The sequence below is a fragment of the Lampetra fluviatilis genome, chromosome 35, assembly GCF_964198595.1.
Source record: "Lampetra fluviatilis chromosome 35, kcLamFluv1.1, whole genome shotgun sequence".
Taxonomy (NCBI): Eukaryota; Metazoa; Chordata; class Hyperoartia; order Petromyzontiformes; family Petromyzontidae; genus Lampetra; species Lampetra fluviatilis.
Window position 1 is genome coordinate 6,556,378 of NC_136309.1, and position 27,766 is coordinate 6,584,143.

Here is a 27,766-nt window from a genome sequence, read left to right on the forward strand (position 1 = left end):
TGGTTACACAGGCAAAGGGGAAGTCCATTTTCGGAAAGATGTGGGGCGGGGTTGAGTAAATACAGTATATTTATACTGGTAGGAACGAAGTGAACCAGCCTACAATAGATGATATCGTCCGTCCGTCCGATGTCCGATTAAGTGTAGCAACATCGCCCCCTACTGCAAACACTTGGCAGGACCCTACAAAAACCTTTACACGCAGTGAGGCTTTCCTGGCTAAACAAGTGTAACATTCCCTTATAATTAAAACATTTAAATTAAAAATTAACTCACAGCGGCCTAAAGCCTAGAACTAGGCCTCAAACTCTCCCTTCGTATCGTACCCCCGCCATTTCATTTTATTATAGCCATTCATTTGTTCGTTCCTACCAGCCCACCCCGCAGGGACCTGTTATAATCTTATTTCAATCTTGCCTTACAAGAGCTTGTATTACTGCATCAATTCGTACAAAGTCGAATTACTTTTCTCATAGCAGTTGATTGGGTAAACTCGAAGGAATAAATCCAAATGCCTTGAATGGGAGTCGGCAACCGAAATAACAAGACGAGACATTTTTGTTTCTAATTCGGTAAAATAAATGTTCAAGAGATGCAATACATGCGATTACAAAGAGACGCTCCTTCACAAAGCGTCACGAAGCAGTCCTCAAAGGGCTGCATGCGAACACTGGCCTGGAAGATAAAAACGATTAACGTGGATTTTGCGGTCGTCACCACTTTATGTAATTAATTAACTTATACAGTACGGGAATGGTAGCGCACAACTTAACCGGACACTACACAACATTTTTGATCAATCCTTCTGACTTGTGCAAAATATTATGGAATGCTATTGTTGAGTATTAAATGTTCATTACGTAAGACAAATGGTTAATTTGAGGCCTATATTTGGGATACGTAACAAAAGGTTTGCTTTAACCCCTTAATGAATTACGGATCACTTTAAAATAGAAATGTGAAACACAGTTGTATAAACCAGGAGAGTTACAGCCACACGCTCGTCTAAAGCCATCCCTGCTACATTGGCAAGTCGGTATCATTGTCAGCGAGTCCAATGTAAAGAATACATCACAGTTTCAGTCGCTAAGTGCTCGTCGTAACATTCGATTAGGGGCACATTGATTCACCCACACCCCGGCCACTCAATTTTCGCGATTCAGGGCCACAATTAATTTCAAGAATTGATTCATTTTGGCCAAATTTTTCATCTTGTAAATGATCATTTCTGCTGTCGTTTGTACAGTTATGTTTGCTTCGTCAGCTTAAATGTAACAGCATATCATTCGAGTGTAATTTGCGTGAATAGAAAAGCATAAATTACCATGTGAATAAATGCAAAGGTCTTCAAAATGGACATTAATTGATGAAACAGTGCTTGCGTCACACCGCAACTCGGAAGTCAAACCTGGGTGGGTGATGGTGGGTGTGACAGCATGAGCACGTGATAGTCATCCTTCTGTGACAGGGTCAGCTGGTGGTGGTCGTTCAGACAACATTGTAGTGTCTTCTTGGTTCTTTCGGTAAAGTCACGTAGAAGGGAAATAATAATAAAAATAAAACATAAAATAATTATCACGACGTTTCGGCCACAACGCAATCAGCCATCCTCAGGTAAAGACCAGGTCTGTCGGGAAGACAGCGTCTGAATGAAACACCCCACGCTTGGAGCGTATATTTAAGCTGGGTTGGAGGGGGAAGAGCGCCTTGACAAAATAATTTGCATATCAAGAGGAATTTAGCATATTGCTGCTTGCGTTGTGGCCGAAACGTCGTGAGAATTATTTTATTATGTTTTATTTTTATTATTTGATTATTTCCCTTCTACGTGACTTTACCGAAAGAACCAAGAAGATGAATCCCTGCAGTCACGAAAGCTTTAAATCGAAACATTGTAATGGCTCGTGTGTCTAGCTGCATCTGATCTCTGACGGGGGATCAGAAGTCATTGTCGCTCTCGGGGAGAGGATTTGGTTTCCTAGGTGTGGGGCCTCCACGTCCACGGGGGCGGAGGGGGCCATGCTCCACACCAGCAATGCCACCCATATCCTCAACATCATCATCGTCATCTTCATCTCCCTCGTCTTCCTCATCCTCCTCACTGTTGCTGATGGTTCCACTGTCATCCTGTAAACAACGGGAGCACGCATCTCATTACTAAAACCGTCAATCGATCACTGCGCTCTGCTGCCATCCCTTCTCATCACTAGGAACTGGGAGGTTTTTGCGCGTCAAATTCACAATGCCTTGGTTATTTTCGGAGGGTGGTCCTGGCTTTCTGCATCTCAAATTCATACATTGATGACAGCACAGCTTTAGGTTGGGGCCGCACAGATCTGCCGACGTCACACAAAGCCTTGGCACCCATGTGGCAGGACTGCAGCCATACCCAGTGTAAAGGGTGTAACAAGGGCCATAGGATTCTGCACAATAGCAGCAAGAATGCCTTTTTTAGAGAGAATTATTGAGTGAGACATGGTCGTAGGTAATTGGTTTACACGCAACTGTGTTGGAAATGGGACCTTCAGTGTGAGTGATACTTTCAGCTACAGCATCAGATTTGATCAACATCCGGTCTCCAGATTAGATTCAATGCAGAGCTCATACAATTTAAATAACAAAGAAGCCAAGCAGAACGGGTACGATGGCACATTACAAGCAGCTTGATTCATTGCCAATGGGAGTTTTCAAGTGCATTCACAACCAATGAAAATGAGTGGTGGTGGGTGGCTGGACCACAGGCAGCGAGCGGAATTCGTGCTGGTGGACATGTCGGGGTGGGGGTAGGTGGGTGACGGTGCGTGGGTGTGACATGATGGGTGGGCGATCTCGTAAGACTGTGGTTGGGATTTTCTTTTGCAATTGCTCGAGTGTATCGTTGCATCTGATCTCTCTGAGAGGTCAGATCACTTGCACACACCTGCGCGCTGCCCTCCTTGGGCCGTAGTACCTTTCTGCCGGCGAACAGGGAAGGCTTGGACAGAGAGAGTGCAACCGAGGACAACCAGAGCATGAACATTGCGGACAGAGACAAAACCACATGCCGAAGCGCATGTCCCCTTCCGCTTAACGGCAGAGATAGCAAACGGGTTTTGATTCCTTACCCGTACCCGGCCGCACTAGGGACGCAATCGGGTACCCGTACCCTACCCGATACCCGTACCCGGCCGGGTATCGGGTAGGGTACGGGTACCCGATTGCGACCTCTGGGATGAAGCCATGTTGCAGGCGTGGGTGGGTTGATTCTAGGAACTTGAATTGTGAGAAGAGACAAGACGTTGGGAAATGAGTGACAAACAGTTACTCACCAGTGACTCGCGGTCTACCCGTACCCGGCCGCACCAGGGTCGCAAACGGGTACCCGTACCCGGCCGGGTACGGGTAGCCGGGTATCGGGTAGGGTACGGGTATCGGGTACCCGATTGCGACCTCTGCTTAACGGCGTACCACACCGTTAAGCAATGATGGGGTTAGGTTTGCGCCAATGATGTAGTTTTGCTGAGAGGTGGTGCGTAGGCATGATAACGATTCAACATCCAAGATTAAATAAAATAGCCCGATTACAGATTGCTATGCAAATAAATTACTTATATATTTTTTGTGCCTTGTTTATACAGATTTGTCCCATAAAGCTTGTCACATTTAGCATATCATTTGAAAGATATGTTAATTGTCACATTCGCATTTAATTTTTATGTAATTTGCGTTGAGCCTAATAGAATATCACTTTCAAGATTTTAGACGTGTTTTGCGGGCGTAAGAATGTTTGAATTTATGTATTCGATCCATCGTTACATGCCCAGTGATACACAGCGTGAGAGCACCCCCGGTGGCGAAGATGTCGAGTAAGTTGCGTTAGAGCAGCACTGAGGCGATGCTGTGAGCCAGGTAGATGAAGAGGTGATGGGAATAGGCTTAACGATGTGGTTTACCTCATCCTCTGTGTCTCCCCCCTGCATGGTTCCTCGCACGAGAGAAGCGCCATATCCTACACATGCACACAATCCGGTGTCATCGTCAACTTCCCTTCAGGTGAGAAGTCACTGACACATCGAGGCCTCTTACCAGGGTGACCCGAGTCAAACAAGTGACAGCAGCATCGTGTAATACAGGTTAATAGAAGCTCAATTAGCAAGTATGCAAACTCGAGTGTTTACTCTCATTATGCACAGGCAGGCCACGTCAGCAAGCAACAGCATGGAATAGGGGTGTTAATCGTTTAGGATTTAAACATGTGCAAAGTCTTAATGTTTAAAACATTGTAACATGCCCCCTGGTGTTGTATTGTTATGCGAAGAGCATGAACACACCAACGGTGACTACATACAGAATACATAGAGTTCCAATAATTTATAATAAAGGTTTTTGGGTTTAGATCGCGTTATTTATAAATGTGTCGTAACCCTCCACCACCCGACACGGCCAAACATTAAAAAATGTGTCACGCTTATACAAAGGACAAATAGTTCACTACTTTAGCCCACCGGTGTGTTGAAGAGTGAATGAACATCATTTAAAATTTGAGTACGACGTTTCGCTGGTAATTACATCCAGCTGTTTGGCCGTGTCGGGTGGTGGAGGGTTACGACACATTTATAAATAACGCGATCGAAACCCAAAAACCTTTTATTATGAATAATATTGGTCGCGAAAGCCTACGTGTTAAAGTTCCAATAATGTTTGATTATTTCAATAACGTTGAGAGATTCGTTTTGTTTAAACATTTCACAAATTAAACGTGCAATCTTATCGCCGTGAACGTGGAAGAACGTGGGTGTGCACGTGCGACCAATGGTGCATTGTCTTTGAGTTGTGCGCCTTTTGGTGTCATCTGGTCCAACACCATGTGAGACTAGGCTCTAAGGAAAGCTGTCTCGGGTGTGGACCAATCAACTTCAAGGACAGTGCATACATTATCAGAGTTATGTTCTTTGTTTGCATTATGACTGCAGGTATTGTGGTCTATGCAAACATGACTCCTCGTAAAAAAGGTGTCAGTTTTGTTGCGAGATAAAAGGGTAAAAAAACTATTATCATATTTTTTACTGGCAAATGAGGTACCAATGGCGTCTGCACATGCACAAGAGTGTAGCAGAGCTGGTCGGCGAGCACCTCATCCGAGCGTCGAGCACGTGCGTTCACGGGTTCACGGGGTTTGCGTACCAGGCCGTAGGTTCTGGCTCCGTAAGGCGAGACGAGGCTTGTTGGGCCGGACCTCCTCTTCGCTCTCCTCGCTCTCATTTCCCGGAACCATTTCCAGCTCCGAGTCCTCCTCATTGTCTGCGGACACACACAGAGGGACACACACAGAGCGGCTTTTCCCCCAGCCTTCTAGGAATGTGTTGGCATAACTACAAAACCCCCCTCGGCATTCATAAACAGCACTACCTCACAACAAAGTGTATACTACACTGATATTTTAGGCATTGGTCCTTACACAGAGCAGAAATTGCAAGACACAGGCCGATTGACACACTTGTATTTGAAGATCACACTTTATACTTCTGAAGATTCTTTTCAGTGTAATTTACCTTCTCCACTGCGCTGTGAAGAAGGGCCATTCCCCAAACCATTCCAGGGTAAGCAATGAGCATCATCACACAGCGAGTGGTGAACGCAGGGTACCTGAGAATTCTCCACGGTGCTTTAGCAGCCGCTTCTCTTCCTCTTTCAGCTTACTCTGCATCAGCTTCAGAGTGTTCTCTGCCTCCTGCTCACCACACTCCCCTCTGTGAGACACCCTGCTTGCACAAAGCACACACCACTGGCCTACGGGTGGCAATCCTTAATAAAGTCAAGGTTTGATAATTGTTTTTTTATCTTTTAATCTGGCAACAAAACTGACACCTTTTTTTACAAGGAGTCATGTTTGCATAGACCACAATACCTGCAGTTATAATTCAAACAAAACACATAACTCTGATAATGTATGCACTGTCCTTGAAGTTGATTGGTCCACACCCGAGACAGCTTTCCTTAGAGCCTAGTCTCACATGGGTTGGACCAGATGATGCCAAAAGGCGCACAACTCAAAGACAATGCACCATCAGAGTATGAGAGCTCGGGGTAAGCATTTACACCATTGGTACCTCATTTGCCAGTAAAAAAAAAACTATTATATATTTTTTTACTGGCAAATGAGGTACCATTATTAACATTCCTTCCCTTTATTAATTCTAACCTTACTCCCTCCCTTTGATACTGCTAATCCTGCATAATGCATGGGCATAATGACTTTAAACCCCTCGCCAAACCTCCTACGCATTTCACAAGTAGTACTAATCGCATATCTGCATTTCCCATAAATATGCTAAATTCCTCTTGATATGCAAATTATTTTGTCAAGACACTCTTCGCCCCTCCATCCCAGCATAAAGTCGCTCCAAGCCTGGGGCGTGCCATTTAGACTCTGCCTTCTCGACAGACCTGTTCTCCACCTGAAGACGGCTGCTTGCGTTATTTTATTATTTTCCTTCTACGTGACTTTACCGAAAGAACCAAGAAGAGGTACCAATGGTGTAAAGTCAAGGTTCATTGGCTCCTGGTTTCAGGCACTTCCCCCAAAACGCTCTCGCACAGCTCTGTGGTCCCGTCGTGTTGCACTGCAGACGGAGAGGCGATGGTCCAATCCCACTGCTGGATAGTGCTCAGATAAGCATGAACACTACATTGTAACAATTATGTGGAATTAATATTATGACACCAGTTTTCACAGTTGGGAGTGACAATTGCCGTTTCCAAATTGAGTTGCGGTGTAATTTTCCCAATGATGTAAATTTGGACCGTGATGCCAGCACATGGGCTAATATCCTTCGAATGATGCCACAGGATATTTGATGTCCACTGTGAAGCAGACGGCACGTGGTATTGTGTGGTAAATATACATCGCATTATTAATCAGGTGGCTTGTCTAATCGAACTGCTAACCTAACAAGCGAAGAATGTGCTACCACTTGGCCAAGTCACCTTCCCTCGTCGTTGTATAAAAGCAAATATAATGGTCAGCGACTACACATTTTTATTTAATCACTGCAACAATTATCTGCATATTCTGAAAGAATGTAACAAGGATATAAAGAACACTCGGAACATTCCAGACATGGCAGATTTTACAAGTTCATTGGCAAGGGAGCTGCAGAAATTGAACTAAAGGGCACATAATATGAAACATCAGTGAAACATGAACAAAAATCAAAATTATTTCTAGGTTTTTGGTTTACTTAACCATGTTTTTATTAACCATGCCTTAATCATGGGATGTATTTAGTCAAATGAGCCAAGAGTTTCAAAGAATAGTTTCCCGTGGAATCCGTGAAATGTGTACGACTTCTGAAATGCAAACCCACTGGTTCCACCAGCCCACAGGGGATTATTGTGTCCGTCAGTCGTGCAGGGAGGGGCTGGGTGGGGAGGGGAGGGTGGGGAGGGGCTGGGTGAGAAGGGTGGGGAAGGGCTGAGTGGGGAGAGTGGGGAGGGGCTGGGTGGGGAGGGGCTGGGTGGGGGGTGGGAGGGGTTTTGCTGGGTGGGGCGGGCCTGGTCACCCCGTGGTGCCCTTATAAAACTCAACGTTTAACCTACTCACGCCGGCTTGTGCCCGCCCTCGCAGTCAGGCATATTTGCGGAATACACCACGCCGCCGTTGACCCTGGCCATTGACCGAGCAACTCAACGTTCCTACCAGCTCCCTCCGCAGGAATGTGTTATATACACATCCAGCACAAAATACTTCCGTATCAGACAGAATAAATAGTGTGCAGACAATCACGCTCCTGGAATAAACCCTGCACGAGTTTCTCGCATGCAAGCCGCACGCCGCACTCCGCTCACTTCCACTCCTCCCACCTCAAACTTGTCCTGCTCCGCACGGCGCTGCTCGTTCAGCTGCTGCTCCAGGAATGCCAGGTTGCGGAACTTCTCCACAAACGCGGTGTAGTTAATCTGCAGCTCCGCTTCCACAGCCTCGTACTCGTCCATGAACGCCGGCCTGGGCGCACGCGGAGGAAGAGGGGACGGGAGTCACTCTCGCTCACCGCAACCTCAGCGCGCCCACACACACACTCGCCACGACAGCCGAGTGGGCTCTGTGAATCGCACGAGGCAAGAGACGTTCACCTGGCTCGCACCTCTCACCCTCATACTCCCCTCTCGAGACAGATTGAAGACTTTTCACCAGTCACTGCATACAAAAAAATGTGATTCTGGAAGAGACTAATGAATATCAAAAACCATTATGCTGAGGCTGTGTAGATTATAAAAGTGCATTTTGCTTCCTAATTTTACCTTACGTGGTACCATTTTACATCCCAAGTGCTTTAATATTTGTAAGCTATATATATGTGTGTAGTCGCGTTATTATTTAATTATAATTATTATTACAGTATATTTTATCTGGCCAAGTGGCTCAGCGGTAGAACAAGCGGCTCACAATCAGAAGGTTGCAAGTTCAAATCCTGGTCGGGGGTTGACTCGACCCACAATTCCTCCTCGCTTGATCAAATGAGTACAGTAAAACCTTGGATTGCGAGTTACTTGGTCTGCGAGTGTTTTGCAAGACGAGCAAACATTTTTGATACATTTTAACTTGATAAACGAGCAACGTCTTGCAATACGAGTAGTACGTACAGTATACACTTTGTCTGCCGAGCGTCACCTGATCACAACTCTCTCTCTCGCTGTGAGATTGTGGGTAATCGTCTCCCATGCTCGGTCTCAGTCGGCGTGCCTCACTCGTATAGTCAACATCCGTGCGAGCGTACTGTATACTGTTTACTACAGTATAGTGTTGTGACCACGTGTGTGTGCGTAAAGCATTTTTTTATTTTGTGTCCAAGTGTAGTGACTGTTCTTTAGTAACTGTACTGCAAGTGAAAGTCGTCCTACACAAAAACCCTCCTCTCTCTCGTCTCCCTCACACCAGCCACGATTAAATGTAATTAATAAATTTGATTACTTTATATAAAATTTTAATAATAAAAATATAGAGAGCTATTTTGTATGAATAATTTTTACATGAATATTTTTGGGTTGTGGAACGAATCACCCGAGTTTCCATTATCTCTTACGGGGAAATTCGCTTTGATATACGAGTGCTTTGGAATTACAAGCACGTTTCCGGAGCGAACTATGCTCGCAATCCAAGCTTTTACTGTACCACTTTGTGGGGAATTCGACAGTGGTTGACCTACGCAAAGAAAGACTCGCAGACGCTCGACATGCACGGCAAGTAGACCTGACGGTGTGCAGGGTCTGAAGCCTCTTGTGGCTCCTCTCCAGCTCTGCTCGGCGTTTTTCAATCTTGGAGTCCAGGTTGGCCTCGTCAGAAGCCACGTTCTCCAACATGCGCTTCGTCTTCTCCACTTCGTCCTGGAATTGAACACCCACAACTTGTTGCTTGCGGAGCAAACGCAGCTCAGCAGGAGCCTCCTCATTGCGTACCGCTGTGACGTGAGATTCTCACGCGGTTGAATTAAAGTGAACGTGTGAATCGATGAGCGCGAGACGTGTGCTAGGAATTTCATGGCAAGACGACGGAGCGTCAATTGCCCACAAAGACGTTAGCGTGGTCTCCACAAGGCCAGATGGTGGGATTCTGTTCATGCGGATTTTGGAGGTTACGTCTCTGCCGTACAATTGCGGGATCGGATGGAGGATAGAAAGTGTTGGCGAGGATATACAGTACAGGTTTCTCTCGCTTTATGCGGTAGATGCGCTCCGTAAAAAGGGCGCACAAAACGATACCGCACAAGACAGCTGCATACAGTAAACACAATGTTGTCCCACATCCAATCGAATAGCCACATGTAGATTGAATTCAAACTGCACATAGAGAAGTTTGGGTATAAACAGGTTAGCTAAACGTACATGCAAATATAGTTTGTGTGCAGAGAAATATATATTCGGTACATGAGTGTTGTGTGTCAACATTGCCTAGTGAACAGATATAAACTGCATATCAACAACTTTTATACTTTAATATTACCCTACGAGCATGTACAGTTGTCCACAGTGTATTCCCCTGGCTTCTAGCAGAGTTCACATTCATAGCCGTGTGACTTACTGCACCGCACAGCCGGGCGTGCTGTGTGCGTCGTACACACACTGCGTATGGAGCCAAGTGTTGTGGGCTGAGTGCGGTGTCGTACCACCACCCCCTTGATGGCAGCGCGCAAAGTTTTCTCCGTCTCGGCCATCTCTAGGGGTCGTGCGATGGCGCTCGTTCGCAAATCCTGCACGCAAAGCACGCCGCCCCACGTGAACACTCGCACCTCACCAGCACAATGTCGGCGTGGAGGCCTGCATCAGGTAAGAGGCAGGATAGAACAATGCAGCACTTCTGCCAGGGGACCAGTCCGTTTCCTTCTTTGAAACCAGAAGATTAAATAAACCCATTGAGACCTATGAAACATTATTGCCTACTTTACAATATGATTTAAGGACACACTGTTTAAAAAAAAAACATCTCGACTAAAATATCTAGCAAAATATGAATACGGCTACGTAAGATGGTGAATTGCTCTTAAAACATTTAAATATACAACAAATATATAAATTATGGAAAGGAAAGTGACCAGATTAGGCAAGTACGGAGAATGGGAATTTTTTTTTTTTACGTGAACAAATTGGCTTAGGGCAGTCAGGGAACACGAAAGTAAACACGGTTCTTATTAAACATTTACAAAGGGTGACAGGAGGGCTCCTGCATGGGCCTAACAGGTTAGCCCTCAGGTGTTGAGCGAATGCCGTGGGCTGTCCTGTGACTGCGATGATCTCTCGTGCCGACAGCATCTGGCAGCTACAACTGTTGCTGCTGTGCAGTCCTCACACGCAGGTCCACCTCCCTGCCCAGGAGGTCGTAGAGGGCGGCTCCCTTCCTCGTGATGTCCGACGCCAATTGCCGCGACAACTTGAAATCCGTGATCTGCAAGAGTCGGGCACCGCAAAGTTGACCGTTTACTCAAACTAATGAGGTGCTTTTTTCTTCTTGTCTTTCCGACAGACCTGTTCTTCACCTGAGGACGGCTGCTTGCGTTGTGGCCGAAACAGCGTGAGAATTGTATTTTATAATGTTTTATTTTTATTATTTTATTATTTCCATTCTACGTGACTTTACCAAAAGAACCAAGAAGATGAATCCCTGCAGTCACGAAAGCTTTAAATCGAAATTGAATGAGGTGCTGTAGCCACGTTTTATTTAACATTCTATTCACTGCTAATTATGACTTTAAAAACGTCACCAAACCCTGAGAAACAATGAAATATATGCAGAATGGATTATACCCAATTGAAGTCTTACTACGTTTTAATGAGTACCACTTTGTGGGGACGTCAACAGTTGTCTTTTAGATTCACTCACCCCTGCCAATGGAATGTGGAATTTCCACCACTGACTAGTGTTGTATTTGGAAATGAGCACGACCTTAATGCTTGATGATCAGGAAATTACTTAATTTTGATAATTTGACATTAAAAGGATTCACCATTGATATCTTGGTCACAAATACCCGATGTTCGGTGTACTTCCCTACAGCATTTCATAGGTGTTTGGCTGTGTAATATGAAAATGTGACATACGCGTGAGCCCAACTGGAAGGAGAATGTGGGCTCCTCCTGGGGCAGATCGCCCTGGCTGGCGTGTACATTCGAGGCGTGGTAGAGCACGCTTGTCAGCTTGAGCAGCTCCTTCACCGCGTAGCCGTCAGCCTGGTATAGACGCTTGGTGTTCAGCTTGACGTGAGCCTTGGTGGCCTGGGGGTACACGGCCCCAACAGCACACGTTCATGCACACCGCTGTCGTGCAGTTCCACACCACTGTCAGCCGTGGCGTATCGATGAGGGCCACTCCAATGGCAAACGGTGTTTTAGCGACAAAACTGACACCTTTTTTACAAGGAGTCATGTTTGCATAGACCACAATACCTGCAGTCATAATGCAAACAAAAAACATAACTCTGATAATGTGCACTGTCCTTGAAGTTGATTGGTCCACACCCGAGACAGCTTTCCTTAGAGCCTAGTCTCACATGGGTTGGACCAGATGACGACCCATGTGAGACTAGGCTCTAAGGAAAGCTGTCTCGGGTGTGGACCAATCAACTTCAAGGACAGTGCACATTATCAGAGTTATGTTTTTTGTTTGCATTATGACTGCAGGTATTGTGGTCTATGCAAACATGACTCCTTGTAAAAAAGGTGTCAGTTTTGTTGCCAGATAGAAGGGTAAAAAAAACAATTATCATATTTTTTACTGGCAAATGAGGTTCCAATGGTGTTTTAGCAATTAACTTGACACTAATCATTATAGGCATAATGATGCATCAATGTTCGAGATTTGAAGTTTTCGTGACTGCAATGATCCATACGCTTTGGTTCTTTGGGAAAAGTGATGTAGGTGAAAAAAATAAGAATAAAAAATTGAAATAACTAAATTAAATCACGACGTTTCGGAAGCAACATCACTATAATATAATATCTTGTCATAAACAGCTCTCTTTGCCCACTACAGTAATTTTTGTTTCTTGCTGTGGTTGTCCCACCTGATGACGGAGGCTTGTGTTGTTTCCGAAACGTCGTGGTTTAATTTAGTTACTTCTATTTTTTTTTACCTACGTGACTTTACCAAAAGAACCAGAGGATGCATCAATGCATTATTCATTACGATTGTTTACCTCGCGAAGCCTTATGGAATCTTAAGGCTGTTTCAGGAGGGTCCTGATAATTTTCTGTCGTTTTGGGTGATGACTGATGTGTTTCTCAATTGTGTGATTTGCACGTCAGTTTGCTCATTTGGGAAATTTGGACCACGGCTCCAGCATACAACGGCCTACCCTTCTTTGAACAACATCACAATATCTTTCATGTCCACAAACGAAAAGAAAACGAAACCTAAAACATTCAGAGGCATGCTTGAAATTGCACCCAGACACAGGAAGAGGAGGAACAAATGCCAGTACAGTAGCACATCGTATTGACTAAATAATAGTGGGTTTGGGCAGAAAACGTCGCAAACAAGGCCACTGATTAAGCCTGACGACAAAGTCGTGGCAGGTGGAGGAGGGAACGCATCCGAGAGAATAACCACCGGGGATTTAGCGGCGGGTTCAGCCCACGTGCAGGATTTGTTGCATCGCATAAACCAATCCACCTTTGCTCACAGAGTAGTGGTCATCTTGGCCAAAACTGATAATGCCACAATACCTTTTCCTCTTGAATTTTGCCCGACCTCCACAGTTCAAAGATAAATGCAAGGCACGGGTCAAGATACGTCAGCACAGAAGGGTCACTCGCTGCCAGGGCTCAGGATTCAGCGCATGGCGATCGAGAAAGAAGTGACTGACCTCCGTGTCCCAGTGAGGTACGGAGGGAGTCTCACCATAAACTCAGCCACCGCCTTGATGAAGAACACTCGGTCATGCTCCGTGTCAATGTCCGCAGGAATGTCCGACTGTGGCTCGTACCTACGGCCATGCAGTGTGACAAAACAGGTGAATACTCTTAGGTTTTTTTCGGTAAAGTCACGTAGGTAAAAATTAAAATTAATAAAAGTAAAATAAAAATCACGACGTTTCGGAGGCAACACAAGCTTCCGTCTTCAGGTGGAACCGTCACAGCACGACTGCTGTATTAAGCGTCTCCTTGCTGTATCAAGTATCCTCTTTGCTTGATACAGCTATCGTGCTGTGACGGTTCCACCTGAAGACGGAAGCTTGTGTTGCCTCCGAAACATCGTGATTTTTATTTTACTTTTATTAATTTTAATTTAATTTTTTACCTACGTGACTTTACAGAAAAAAACCTAAGAGTGTGAATCCTTGCAGTCACGAAAGCTTCAAATCTAGAATTAAAACAGGTGAAACCGACACCACCGGCAGCAGCTGCACCGCTGCCATTTGAGGTGACGAGTGGAGAAGCACTGAAGCTGGCGCTGCCCCCTGCAGGTGTCACTGGCACCAACGAGGCATCGGCTTCCAGCCAGCAAAACTTTTGTGTTCATGTAATATATGAAGTATGATGTCGCGTGTAATTAGTTCACGTAAACTTCGCATTCACTAAACGTACAACGTGTTACACAAAATATAATAGTAGGTTTTTACCCTTTTAACTGGTACAAAACTGACACCTTTATTCAAGGCATCATGTTTACAATGACCACAACACAAGTAGTCAAAAAAGCAAACAAAAAGAAGCAACTCTGATAAGGATGATAATATGCACTGTCCTTGAAGTTGATTGGCCCACACCCGAGACGGCTTTCTTTAGAGCCTAGTCCCCATTGGTGTAGGGCCAGATGACACCAGAAGGCGTACAACTCAAACACAGTGCAATATCAGAGTATTATGAGCTCGGGGTAAGCATTTACACTATGAGATCTCTTTTACCAGTGGCAAAATATAATAGTAGGTTTTTACCCTTTTAACTGGTTAAAAGGGTAAAAACCTACTATTATATTTTGCCACTGGTAAAAGAGATCTCATAGTGTGTTACACAAAGACAAGAATGTGTTTGCGAGTCAAATCCCGACCCCGCATCGTGTGAGAGGAGCCTGGTGACGCTGCCGCGTCTCGTGTGTGTGTGTGTTGAGCGCTGTGTGTGGTGAGGGCTGTGTGTGTGGTGAGCGCTGTGTGTGTGGTGAGCGCTGTGTGTGGTGAGCGCTGTGTGTGTGTTGAGCGCTGTGTGTGTGTGTTGAGCGCTGTGTGTGTGTGTTGAGCGCTGTGTGTGTGGTGAGCGCTGTGTGTGTGTGTTGAGCGCTGTGTGTGTGTGTTGAGCGCTGTGTGTGTGTGGTGAGCGCTGTGTGTGTGTGTTGAGCGCTGTGTGTGTGGTGAGCGCTGTGTGTGTGGTGAGCGCTGTGTGTGTGGTGAAGCGCTGTGTGTGGTGAGTGCTGTGTGTGAGTTGAGCGCTGTGTGTGTGGTGAGCGCTGTGTGTGTGGTGAGCGCTGTGTGTGTGGTGAGCGCTGTGTGTGTGGTGAGCGCTGTGTGTGTGGTGAGCGCTGTGTGTGTGGTGAGCGCTGTGTGTGTGGTGAGCGCTGTGTGTGTGGTGAGCGCTGTGTGTGTGTGGTGAGCGCTGTGTGTGTGGTGAGCGCTGTGTGTGTGGTGAGCGCTGTGTGTGTGGTGAGCGCTGTGTGTGTGGTGAGCGCTGTGTGTGTGGTGAGCGCTGTGTGTGTGTGTTGAGCGCTGTGTGTGGTGAGCGCTGTGTGTGTGGTGAGCGCTGTGTGTGTGGTGAAGCGCTGTGTGTGGTGAGCGCTGTGTGTGGTGAGCGCTGTGTGTGTGTTGAGCGCTGTGTGTGTGGTGAGCGCTGTGTGTGTGTTGAGCGCTGTGTGTGGGGTGAGCGCTGTGTGTATGTTGAGCGCTGTGTGTGGGGTGAGCGCTGTGTGTGGTGAGCGCTGTGTGTGGTGAGCGCTGTGTGTGTGGTGAGCGCTGTGTGTGTGGTGAGCGCTGTGTGTGGTGAGCGCTGTGTGTGGTGAGCGCTGTGTGTGTGGTGAGCGCTGTGTGTGTGGTGAGCGCTGTGTGTGTGTGAGCGCTGTGTGTGTGGTGAGCGCTGTGTGTGGTGAGCGCTGTGTGTGTGGTGAGCGCTGTGTGTGTGGTGAGCGCTGTGTGTGTGGTGAGCGCTGTGTGTGTGGTGAGCGCTGTGTGTGTGGTGAGCGCTGTGTGTGTGGTGAGCGCTGTGTGTGTGGTGAGCGCTGTGTGTGTGGTGAGCGCTGTGTGTGTGGTGAGCGCTGTGTGTGGTGAGCGCTGTGTGTGTGTTGAGCGCTGTGTGTGGTGAGCGCTGTGTGTGGTGAGCGCTGTGTGTGGTGAGCGCTGTGTGTGGTAACCTCTTCACGAGCCACGCGAGGACCTCGGCCACCAGCGGGAAGTTGGGCTGGCGGAAGTTCTCCATTGAGATGAGGCGCGGGTAGCCCAAGGCCCGCATCATCTCCGTGAAGTCTGCATGCAGCGGGTTCACGGTGACCGCGTATACAGACCGATACGCCGAGACAAACAGCGAAACAGAGGCGCGGAAACAGTGAGGGAAACGATGTCGCAGGAACTCGCAAGAAGACACTTTTAAAACGATTAAAGTATGATAATTTTTTTTTACCCTTTTATCTGGCAACAAAACTGACACCTTATTTTTACAAGGAGTCATGTTTGCATAGACCACAATACCTGCAGTCGTAATGCAAACAAAAAACACAACTCTGATAATGTATCCATTGTCCTTGAAGTTGATTGGTCCACACCCGAGACAAAAAAGGGTAAAAAAAAAACAATTATCATATTTTTCTACTGGCAAATGACGTTCCAATGACGATTAAAGTATTCAAAACTTTAAAAGATTCATTTCACCAGGTAAGGCCCGCTGAGCTATAAAGCTCAACCTAGTGGCTTATGAGGAAATTTATAGCAGCCAAATACTCAAAATGCACGTTGATTGCAAATGTGGAAGAAAAAAACCAGAGGACCCGGAGAAAAATCCACGGGACTACGGGGAGAGCAGTAGATATGCAAACTAAATATACAGGCGTCAGGGTCGGGATCGAACCCACGACCTGCATACCAGGCGAGGGAGAGACACACTCACTGGGCGAGGGAGACACACTCACTGGGCGAGGGAGACACACTCACTGGGCGAGGGAGACACACTCACTGGGCGAGGGAGACGCACTCACTGGGTGAGGGAGACGCACTCACTGGGTGAGGGAGACGCACTCACTGGGTGAGGGAGACGCACTCACTGGGTGAGGGAGACGCACTCACTGGGCGAGGGAGACGCACTCACTGGGCGAGGGAGACGCACTCACTGGGCGAGGGAGACACACTCACTGGGCGAGGGAGACACACTCACTGGGCGAGGGAGACACACTCACTGGGCGAGGGAGACACACTCACTGGGCGAGGGAGACACACTCACTGGGCGAGGGAGACACACTCACTGGGCGAGGGAGACACACTCACTGGGCGAGGGAGACACACTCACTGGGCGAGGGAGACACACTCACTGGGCGAGGGAGACACACTCACTGGGCGAGGGAGACACACTCACTGGGCGAGGGAGACACACTCACTGGGCGAGGGAGACACACTCACTGGGCGAGGGAGACACACTCACTGGGTGAGGAAGACACTGGGGGAGAGACACTGGGTGAGACACGGGGGGGGGGGGAGAGACACTCACTGGGGGAGAGAGACACTCACTGGGGGAGAGAGACACTCACTGGGGGAGAGAGACACTCACTGGGGGAGAAAGACACTCACTGGGGGTGAGAGACACTCACTGGGGGGAGGGAGACACTCACTAGGGGAGAGAGACACTCACTTCGTAGATCTCGGTAAGACATGGCGCCGCGTCTCCGCCGTCGCTAGGCGCTGACGCAATCTGTGCACTCGAGCAGCGTGACGCGCGATGACGCAATGTCACTCCGAGAAAACATGGCCGTGACGTCACGGGGTGGCTGCGGCGACGCGCGGTGACGCAATGTCACTCCGAGGAAAAGCGTATCCGAATGACGTCACGGGGGTCGCTCCGGCTACGCGAGATGACGTCACGTCCCCTGACAATGAAATCCGTCCTCGGGTCGCTACGGCTACGCGTGGTGACGCAATGTCACTCCGAGGAAAAGCGTATCACAATGACGTCACGGCATCGCTACGACTATGCGAGATGACGTCACGGTCCCTGACAATGAAATCCTTCCTCGGGTCGCTGCGGTGACGCAATGTCACTCCGAAGAAAACCGTATCACAATGACGTCACGGCATCGCAACGGCTACGCGAGATGACGTCACGTCCCCCGACAAGGAAATCCGTCCTCGGGTCGCTACGGCTACGGGTGCGCGCGCGGCGGCGGCGGGTCAAAGCGCGTTTCGTGTTGCAGGGCGCGGCGTGCGGCGAATGGAGTCGTGATCGCGTTGACCCGCGGGTACGTTCACACGACGTTGCTCTCTGCATGCCGTACGTTCACACGATGTTGCTCTGTGCATGCCGCGCGTCCTCGGCATGCGTGTCCGCGGCAGCTTTCTCTTCATCGCCGGCGTCTGTGGCGCCTTGTCACGCAGCTCCCCGATGTGCAATGGGGGCGATGTGTGTGGCGATCGCTCGGGCGGGAAGGCTGTGAGCGACTTGCCGAGTCGCCTTGGGAGTTGTTGTTCCCCCCCCCTGAGCGTGGGCGCGGGGCCAGGGAGACGGAGTGGAATGAGTGCGAGGAGGGGAGGTGGAGGTCTCCGTTGTAACGTTGGCGAGCCCGACTCGCGGGGCCTCTTTGCGATATTGCACAGGGCGCTGGGTGCAATGCAAGAGGCTACGCGCCATTCCTCGGCTTGATGTTAATACTCTGGTTTTTGTAAGACAGTCTGCCTCAGCAGCAGCAGCAGCAGGCCACGCTTTCCCTCCTGATGACGGATGCCTGTGTGATCTATTTATTTCTAACGACGTGACTTTACCGAAATAACCAAAGAGGATGGATTCTTGCAGCCAGGAAAGCTTCGAATCTTAATGTTAATGTTCGCAGAAGCAACGTGCTTGCGGGCGATTAATGATTTACTCATCATTTCTCCCGGGGGGGGTCGATAAAATACTACCACTTTGCCAATGAGTCGGCAGTGGACGTGCTACGGATAGAATCGCCCTCGCCATAGGAATGTGGAATGTCCACCACTGGCTCAGGTGTGAGCCACCCTGTGCTGATTTTGAGCAAATTTCACTCAACACTTTGAATTTCAATGTAAACTCGTCGCCTTCAGCTCTCGTGATGAGCGCCCAGTGCTTGTGGGAGCTCCACACTGCTGCCCCCATGACACTTCAACACTCGCACAGCGCGAGAGGACCTCCAATGCGGACAGCATTGGATGTACCGCATGCATTCACGTGGTTGTCACAGGGGTTATGTGATGTACCTTACACACGTTCATTTAAAGTTAATTTAGTAGGTATAGCCCTGTGAGCAATTCGGCTTTTGAAACGGGTGCAACCGCAACAAACAAAAAACTAAAATATAAACAAGAAAACATCTTAAAGTGAATATGTGACTGTGTGCAAACAGAAAATCCAATAAAAGACTGCAAAATATTGCAGAAAAAGCACCGTACACCAACGCTGTGTGCAAAAATCCCAGTGGCATGCAAGTCAAACAACGACAACAACCACAAGACAACTTAGATTAAGGCCATCAGTCTGACTCCGTACTACAACAAACAGACATGGCCAAACCAAGAAACTTTTCGAAAAACTTCAACACGCGCACGAAACAACAAACGTCCGGTGTTAAAGGTGTTCATGTATGCACCGTTACGCGTTTGCTGTGCGGTTTGTACGGTTAAGTGTGCACGTTAGGCAGAGTGGGGCATCTGCCAGCAGTCCTCTATCTGGCTGTCAACTCACAAAACACCTGGGTCTGCCCATGGGTGGAAAAAACCCGATTTGTCCAGCGGCAGGCATCGGGTTTTTTTCTTTAATACAATTAAACCCGATTTCTGGGAATTAAAAACTGGTTTAATGAATACGAAACTCTGATCCAAGGCTTAGGCTGCTTCTTCGTCGGTGCTGCTATCGTACTCGGGGGGGCCGTCGGGCACGGGGTAGTCGTAGAATGCGGCGGGCAGGTTGGTCTTGATGAACACGAGCTTCTCCAAAATCGTGGGCGCCAGTGAGTTCCTTAGCTTGGAAGTTGGCGAAGTGCGGTTCTGCAATTAGAACCAATTAAACCGGATTTCTCCCAATCTCAGATGATCGGGTTTAATATAAAAAAGACAATTAAACCCGATTGTAAAAAAACCCGACTGTGCCACCCTTGGGTCTGCCCCGTGACCTCTTGCCAGTGAGCTTTCGGCACTTCACGTGGGCTCAAGGTGCACCTAGCCTGGCACAAGCCACCACCTTGTGGCGGACGGCGGCAGTTGTTACGGGTGTACGTACTCTTCTTCTTGGTTTTTTCGGTAAAGTCACGTAAAAATTGTATTATGTTTGATTTTTATTATTGTATTATTTCCCTTCTGCGTAACTTTACCGAAAGAACCAAGAAGACGAATCCCTGCAGTCGCGAAAGCTTTAAATCGAAATGTACGTACTCTTTTTACGTGTTTTTTTTGTGTGTGTGTGCGCGTTTGTCCAGAAGGCGCCATGAGCCCAGAGGAGCAGACGTACCTGCTGGTGCTGCTGGTGTCGCTGCCGGCCGGCTTCGTGCTCAAGAATGCGCCGAGTCCGCTCGGCAAGCGGCTCGGTGCCGCCGGCCTGGGGGTGGCCATCACCCTGGTGCTGTGCGGCGCACACATCTTGCACTCCCTGCTCACCACGGCACTCACCTGCCTCATCGTGCGCATGACACCCAGGTGAGCGAGCGCCACGCTCTACAACTCTCCCGCTTGGTGGTGGTGGGGGGGGGCACGGGGCCCTCCTTCTTCCCCGTTTTCCACCGGCTCTGCTTCTCGGCACGAAGGGGGCGCGTCTGAGGTACAGGCCGACCGAAATTCGGTTTCGGCGCCGAAAGTTGGCAAATGGCCTCTTTCGGTTTACTTTCGGTTTCGGCCGAAAGTCAATATTTAACTTTCGGTTTCGGCCGAAACCAGAAATTCAGTTTCGGTCGGCCTCTAGTCTGAGGGTATGCTAGCGATGCCGGGGTTCAGGTTCGGTCAAGCGAGCGGTGATTATTTGCAAAACAAATAGGATGCAATGGGCCGATGACGGAGACAGAATTATAGAACTAGTGGAGAAATGTTGTCCCCGGTCTCTATAGAAACGTACATCTTGGTAAGTGAATAATTACTCTTTGGTTCTTTCGGCAAAGTCACGTAGTTAGAAATAAAATAAAACAAATCACGACGTTTCGATCGCAGCACAAGCGGTCGTCATCAGACCGCTTGTGTTGCGATCGAAACGTCGTGATTTGTTTTATTTTATTAAATGTATACCTACGTGACTTTACCGAAAGAACCAAAGAGTATGGATTCCTGCAGTCACGAAAGCTTGAAATCAAAAGTGAATAATTATTCAGCTGAAGAGAGAATCTTCCATGTGAAGCTTCATTATTGTCATTCATTTAACCAGGAAAAGCCTCACTGAGTCTCCAGACTGCTACATTGCGAAGTTGAAATTTAGGGTGCCCTGAGAAAACTCTTGCATAGCTAAAGATAACACTCGGCACTGCCTTCCCATGGTCACCTTGCAAGCCTCATTGCTCTAACAGCCGTGCCCTGGTCACCCATCTGGGAATTAACGAGCCTGAGCACCGCTTAGCTCCTGAGATCCGATGAGATCGGGTGCATTCAAGTTGATTTGGTCGTAGGTGCCAAGTGTTTGGTCGAAAAAGGGATGATGGTTTATGCCGCTGCATCTGTTACAGGCACTGTCACACCATTACCCTGGTCTGGACCTTCACTTATCTCATGTTCTTCCGGACATGCCACCACTTCGGTTTCCCGGGACCTCCACCATACGCTAATGCAATACAGTTACTGCTCACCCTCAAGGTAAGACTGCTCTAATGGCACGCGGTGTACAAAGTGCTATGTTGTGCTGTGCAGTGCTTCATTGTGCCCATGTGGGTTTATCTGAGTGCATTCCCAGAGCCGACATAATTTAATCTATCAGCTGGAATGACTGTTCACACTGCACACGGTGTAATGAGTCATCACGATTGTTTGAGGGCCATCATTCGATTCTAGAATAAAGTCTTATTTGTCAAATTGTTTTACATCAATTACATGTCTAAGTTTCTCTCTGTGTGTCTTGTGTAGTTTTGTTCACTTAAAGATGCGTCGTTACACATCCAGCCCCCCAACCAATGCCGGTGCCCTGTTGCCTTCCTGAATGCAGTTGTGTTTATTTTTATTAATTCGTTTGATTACCCAGAAAGCCTTACTGAGTCTCAAAACTTTTTTTTCAGTAGTGTCTTGCTAACCTTTCATATTAGAGCCACATTTGCTATTCCCAATTCAGTAATTTGCGAGTCTTTTTTTATTTGGGCCATGTCAGAACGCAATGGCCTCCTCTTCTTCGAGTGACGTCACGGAACCTTTCAACGTCCACTAAAGTGGGCAGCAATTCACTGTGGACTTTCGCCTTTGTTTACAGGCTCGTTTATATTGTGGCTGATACATTGATGGCAGGTTCGCCTGTGCTGTGGCTGTAACATTGATGGCAGGTTCATCTGTGTTGTGGCTGTAACATTGATGGCAGGTTCATCTGTGTTGTGGCTGTAACATTGATTGCAGCTCCACCTGTGTTATGGGTGGTACATTGACACATTTTGCGATCGGCATGTTTTTTCGCTTTTTTTTTTACAGTTGGTAAGTCTGGCCAATGAAATCAACGAGTTCCATTTTGGTACGAAGAAAGGGGACTCGAAAGACGGCAAAATTTCGACCAGAGACCTTGTGTCCGAGCCCAGCCTTGTGGAGACCTTCTGCTATGCCTACTGCTACATCGGCTTCATGACGGGTAACGGCGCCACCCACGTGCACCGTCCAGCACGGAGATTATTGTGCAGAGTGGAGTGCTGTAGTGCAGTGTGCAATTGTCGTTCTGGAATGTGTCATTTGTTTTAATGTTTGGTTTGTCTGTGGTATGATTAATTCATATTAGTACAAACTAGTCTCTTGTTTGTTAAAAATCTAATTAAAACGAAATCAATCAATGACTTAACTCAGAATTTAGGCTAATAAGGCTTCACCCAGTGCATGCTATGATGGCCATGATGAGGCAAACAACACAACAAAGGCAATCGGCCTTCATGATACGAAGCCCGGTTAATATTGTGCTGGCATTGAGAAGGTGACACAATAGACACGTCAGAATCTCCTGTGCTGGCGAGTGTGCAGTCGTTGCACACACACACACACACTGTCTCTCTCCTACATTGCAGACAGCAGCTTGATGATGGGTGATGATACAGCAGCCAGGTGGTTGATGCAGCGTGTGACTTGCCGGGTGTGGTCGGGTCTTGACGACGTGTAGAACGATGATTTCGTCCTCCTTTGTTGAACTTCCGACGTAAAAAGACATGTCTTCGCCGCGATAATGAATCATGGACCTGTTGGTTTACAGCCACTTTTTCTTAGCTTGTGTCATCCAGGGCAGATGACCTTGAAGCACAGTTCGGGTCAATGTTAACTTCTTTCCCTCTCTAAAGTGTAATGCCTTCCCTTCTCCAGTCGGCAAATCTGTCTTCTCTCTCTCCTTCAAGATGTATTCTGCAGCCCTCACTTTGAGTCTTTTTAATCTCACTTGCTGTTTGTATTGGCTCGATATCATTCCACAACTTCAAATCTTAAAATGTGCTTTTACCTTATCAACTGCTTTTCCACTATACCTTCTCCACTGCTCTACCACTATACCTTCTCCACTGCTCTACCACTATAGCTCTGAGTGGTTACTCGGTTTCTCGGCCGTTCTCGTCGTGGGGTGCACTCTCACGTAGGTACTGTAGTGCGATGCACTGCGGTACGGTGCCCCATAGTGTGATGCGCTGTGGTGCGGATCACTTGCGCTGTCGTGCAACGCGAATCCAAGGAGCCCTGCAGGGCCCTAACGGCTGCACTCCTACTTTGCTGCTGCAGGTCCCTTCTACCGGTTTCGCACGTACCACGACTGGGTGCAGGAGCAGCAAGGAGCGCATGTGCCCAGCTGGAAGCCCATGCTGCTGCGGCTGAAGCATGTGCCCATGCTCGGGGCGTTCTTCCTCCTTGCCTCGGCCTTCTTCAACCTGGACGAGGCGCGGCAGGACGACTTCTACGAGCGCGGCCTCCCCTACCGCCTGTTCTTCATGGTGCCGATGTTTTTTATTTTCCGCATGCGGTTCTACGTGGCCTGGATCCTGGCGGAGTGCACCTGCATGGCCGCGGGGCTCGGGGCCTACCCGCGCGAGGCCAAGGCACGCTCGGGAGGGGGCCCCACAATGCAGTGGGCTCTCAAGTCCAGGTGACGGCGCGCATCGATCGAGACCCAGTGGGATCTGGTAGTCGGGGAATAGGGAACGAGGAGCCCCTGTGAGCACCGGGGGAAGGTGGCAGGGCAGAGTAAGCGGGACAGTCTATGAATTCAGACCAGTGCTTTACTGTTCAGTGCTTTGAACGTGGGAAAAGCGCCGTATAAATAGAATTCATTATTATTCGATAGTCCACTTGTCGCCGCCACCTGCGGTGGCGCAACTTTAGTCGTTGAAATTTAATTGTGGCCAATAACGGTGAATTATGTGATAACCACTTGAATTGAGTGGTTATCAAATAATTCACTCTTATAAGCCGTTTAAATAAATCGGTACAACTCAAGCTTTGCGATTGTAGGTGGTGCCGATTTCTGCTCTGGCCCGTGGACTCAAGACCGAATGCTGTAGCCATGGGTGATCTGTTGCTCATGAGTACGATCTTAAGGACTCACCCCCTTGAGAATCGATCATTTTTCACGAAGCAGTCACGAGAATTCCCCTCCCAATTGTCTCATTTGTACAGCTGGTTTGTCCTGCCTGTCGCATACATCCAGTGTTGTTCATTCAATCTTGTCATTCTATTAGCCTCAACACATTTGCACGCCATTTTTATACATTGTAATCATCGCGGGATTGATAAAATAGGTATCACTTTATATTCTTTGGGTCTTTCGGTAAAGTCACGTAGATAGGTTCAAAGAAAATAACAAAAAGCTACGCCGTTTCGATCGCAACGCAAGCAGTCATCTTTTTTTCTCCTGATGACGTGACTTTACCGAAAGACCCAAAGAATATGAATTCCTGCAGTCACGAAAGCTTTAAGTCAAGGTATCACTTTGTTGGAAAGTCAGCAGTGGTTGCCCAATGTATAGACTCACCCCTGCCATAGGAATGTGAAATTTCCACCACTGACCCAGGGCTGTATACAGGAGAAGGTGCTCCTTTGACGTTCCTCTGATGCTCCTTTGAGCAGCAGGATTCACTGCCTTTTTGGCCTATCTCCTCAGTGATGAGCAGGAGAGCCGCACCGTGGAATACGACTACGAGAGCATCAAGAACATCGATTACTACAGCACGGACTTCTGCGTGCGCGTGAAGGACGGCATGCGCTACTGGAACATGACGGTGCAGTGGTGGCTGGCTCAGTACATCTACAAGAAGGCCCCGTTCAAATCGTACATCCTACGGTGCGTGTCCGACACGCGCGTCCTTCACTTTACATGAAAAATGCCGAAAGGCAGTCGTCGCAGGCGAGGGAGGCAGTGAGGATTAGTGGCGGCGGGTGAGCGGCGAGGGCGGAGTCGCGCGGCGCACATAGCGGTGTCGTCTGCGTTGCGTAGACCGCGGCGCCGGGCGACGCAGCATTGCGCTGGAGTGGTCGGCAATGCAGAATAACGCTGGGAAAACCGGGTTTTAGTGTACTCTTAGGTTTTTTTGGTAAAGTCACGTAGGTAAAAAATAAAATTTAAATTAATAAAAGTAAAATAAAAAATCACGACGTTTCGGAGGCAACACAAGCTTCCGTCTTCAGGTGTAACCGTCACAGCACGACTGCTGTATCAAGTAAAGAACTTACTTGGAACCGTCACAGCACGATAGCTGTATCAAGTAAAGACTTTCCGAAACGTCGTGATTTTTTTTTACTTTTATTAATTTTATTTTTTACCTACGTGATTTTACCGAAAAAACCTAAGAGTATGAATCCTTGCAGTCACGAAAGCTTAAAATCGGGTTTTAGTGTATTTGTCGTTGAGAGTGCAATACGCCCTCAGTATCCATATGGCAGCGTGGCAATTGTGAATGAAAAGACTGGCTTTGCCTGTCTTTATGGAGGTAAATTACACTCAACGGAGTTTATATCACACATCTTTGTGTTCATCTTATTAACGTGTCCCCACTACCTTCTGCTGCTTTAATTATTGTAGTCATTACTGGGCAGCGTCACTTTGTATCGCGTCGAAAATGAAATATCTCAAGATGCAATGGCTGCCATAGCCCATGACGGGTCACGGGTTCGATAACGTGCGTCTGCGTTGAGGAACAAGAGCATCGCAGCTGTGGTCTGGAACGTGTGTTGAGGTTCAACGCAACTGATGCCACGTGGCTCTGCCTGTGCCCGCGTGCAGGAGCGCGGTTACGATGCTGATCAGCGCGTTCTGGCACGGGATCCATCCCGGCTACTACCTGAGCTTCCTCACCATCCCGCTGTGCCTGGCGGCCGAGACGTCCATGGAGCGCGCGGTACGGGACCGCCTGCCCCCCTCGCGCACGCCGCTCTTCGACTGGGTTCACTGGTTCCTGAAGATGCGCGCGTTCGATTACATGTGCATGGGCTTCATCCTGCTGAGCTACGAGGAGACCGTCCGCTACTGGCGCTCCGTCTACTTCGTGATGCACGTGGTGACGCTGGGGTTCGCACTGCTCGGCCACGCGCTCTGCCTGCTCCCGAAGACGGTGCGGCGCGTGGCGGTGGCCACCACAGAGTGACCGCTGCACAGTGATCATAACACCGTGACCACCACATTGACAACCACACAGTGACCACCACAGTGACAACCACACAGAGACCACCACATTGACAACCACACAGTGACAACCACACAGTGACAACCACACAGTGACCACCACAGTGACAACCACAAAGAGACCACCACATTGACAACCACACAGAGACCACCACACATTGACTGCCACAAAGCGATCACACGGTGTCAACCACAGTGACCACCACAGTGGCCACAGCAGAGTGACCACATGGTGATAACCCGACCCAACCACAAAACAACCACAGTGATACCCCTACTCAACTACACAACAACCACACAGTGATACCCCTATTCAACTACACAACAACCACACAGTTATACCCCTACCCAACACAATTACCACAGTAATACCCCTACCCAACCACACAATAACCACACAGTGATACTCCTAGCCAACCGCAAAACTATCACACAGTGATACCTCTACCCAACACAATTACCACACAGTGATACCCCTACCCAACCACACAATAACCACACAGTGATATACCCCTACCCAACACAATTACCACACAGTTATACTCCTACCCAACCACACAATAACCACACAGTGATACCCCTACTCAACTACACAACAACCACACATTTATACCCCTACCCAACACAATTACCACAGTGATACCCCTACCAAACCACACAATAACCACACAGTGATACCCCTAACCAACCACACAACGACTTGTTGTGCGAGCAGGACCCGCACACGCTTCTATTTGTCCCGGGACCACCATGCGAGCTGTTACTCCACTCGGCGCTGATGGTATCAGTATGGACTGTGCTGACGGTGCGGTCGGTGCTGACGGTGCGGGCGGTGTCGTTGCTGTCGCTGACGGTGTCGGTGCTGATGGTGCGATCCGTGTCGTTGGCGCCGACCGTGGTGATGTCTTCCCGGGAGCCACGGTGGCAATTCGGTCCGGTCGGAATCCCTAGAGCGACGGCGCCTACCCCTGGGTGCATAGCGGCCCTGTAATTAAAATTTTAATGCCGAGCGTGTGGAGTGAAGAGGGCAGACCATTCTTTGTCCCTCGGAAACCAAATTAGGGAATATTGTACCTGAAATTGTGTTAATATCACCTGTTTTATGTCATGGAATTGTCATTTTCCTAATAAATAAAAATAGGAGTGTGGTGCCCTTGCGTGGTGACGGGGGAGGCTTGCCGGGCAGTGGCAACGAAAGCGATTCTCAAATCGGCGGCAAACAGGAGCACACGACGTCCAGCTGAGCATGTGACTACAGCTCGTGTTTAAGTGGGGAATGTGAGGGGGGCGTGAGCACGAAGAGCTGCGAGTAATTAAGGCGATGGCATGGTGTGTGTGTGTATGATATTAG

At 48.3% G+C, this 27,766-nt stretch overlaps 2 protein-coding genes across 6 annotated transcripts; one reads left to right on the top strand and one right to left on the bottom strand.

Moving 5' to 3' along the window:
• Positions 1–555: 555 nt before the first annotated feature.
• CLUAP1 (clusterin associated protein 1) lies at positions 556–17,394 on the bottom strand. 4 transcript variants are annotated; one of them, XM_078872850.1, is made up of 13 exons: positions 17,290–17,394; positions 15,806–15,917; positions 13,370–13,454; positions 11,572–11,745; positions 10,823–10,918; positions 10,143–10,226; positions 9,230–9,363; positions 7,843–7,984; positions 5,626–5,710; positions 5,164–5,280; positions 3,933–3,988; positions 2,921–2,974; positions 556–2,127 (listed from the first exon to the last, which is right to left on the bottom strand). In XM_078872850.1, the coding sequence occupies exons 1-13, from the start codon at positions 17,309–17,311 to the stop codon at positions 1,939–1,941; spliced, it is 1,350 nt and encodes a 449-aa protein (XP_078728976.1). In that variant the 5' UTR covers positions 17,312–17,394; the 3' UTR covers positions 556–1,938. The 4 variants fall into 4 exon arrangements, with proteins under 4 accessions (XP_078728976.1, XP_078728977.1, XP_078728978.1 ...); XM_078872851.1 differs by having other exon boundaries at positions 17,270–17,325; XM_078872853.1 differs by having other exon boundaries at positions 2,004–2,127; positions 2,921–2,954.
• Positions 17,395–17,784: 390 nt separating this feature from the next.
• Positions 17,785–27,558, top strand: MBOAT7 (membrane bound acylglycerophosphatidylinositol O-acyltransferase MBOAT7). Of its 2 annotated transcripts, none has more exons than XM_078872849.1 (7): positions 17,785–17,893; positions 20,084–20,297; positions 21,308–21,434; positions 22,251–22,404; positions 23,523–23,883; positions 24,898–25,077; positions 26,017–27,558. In XM_078872849.1, exons 2-7 carry the CDS (start codon positions 20,089–20,091, stop codon positions 26,375–26,377), a joined length of 1,392 nt encoding a protein of 463 aa, XP_078728975.1. In that variant the 5' UTR covers positions 17,785–17,893; positions 20,084–20,088; the 3' UTR covers positions 26,378–27,558. The 2 variants fall into 2 exon arrangements, with proteins under 2 accessions (XP_078728975.1, XP_078728974.1); XM_078872848.1 differs by having other exon boundaries at positions 17,791–17,893; positions 20,081–20,297.
• Positions 27,559–27,766: the final 208 nt, after the last annotated feature.

Coding starts and splice junctions, on each gene's coding strand:
- MBOAT7 (XM_078872849.1), top strand. CDS start 20,089: ATGAGCCCAGAGGAGCAGACGTACCTGCTGGTGCTGCTGGTGTCGCTG. Junction 21,435..22,250: donor AGTTACTGCTCACCCTCAAG/GTAAGACTGCTC, acceptor TTTTTTTTACAG/TTGGTAAGTCTGGCCAATGA. Junction 23,884..24,897: donor CAGTGGGCTCTCAAGTCCAG/GTGACGGCGCGC, acceptor CTATCTCCTCAG/TGATGAGCAGGAGAGCCGCA.
- CLUAP1 (XM_078872850.1), bottom strand. CDS start 17,311: ATGTCTTACCGAGATCTACGAA. Junction 15,918..17,289: donor GTCTTACCGAGATCTACGAA/GTGAGTGTCTCT, acceptor CGCTGCATGCAG/ACTTCACGGAGATGATGCGG. Junction 2,975..3,932: donor GGGGAGACACAGAGGATGAG/GTAAACCACATC, acceptor TCTCTGTCCAAG/CCTTCCCTGTTCGCCGGCAG.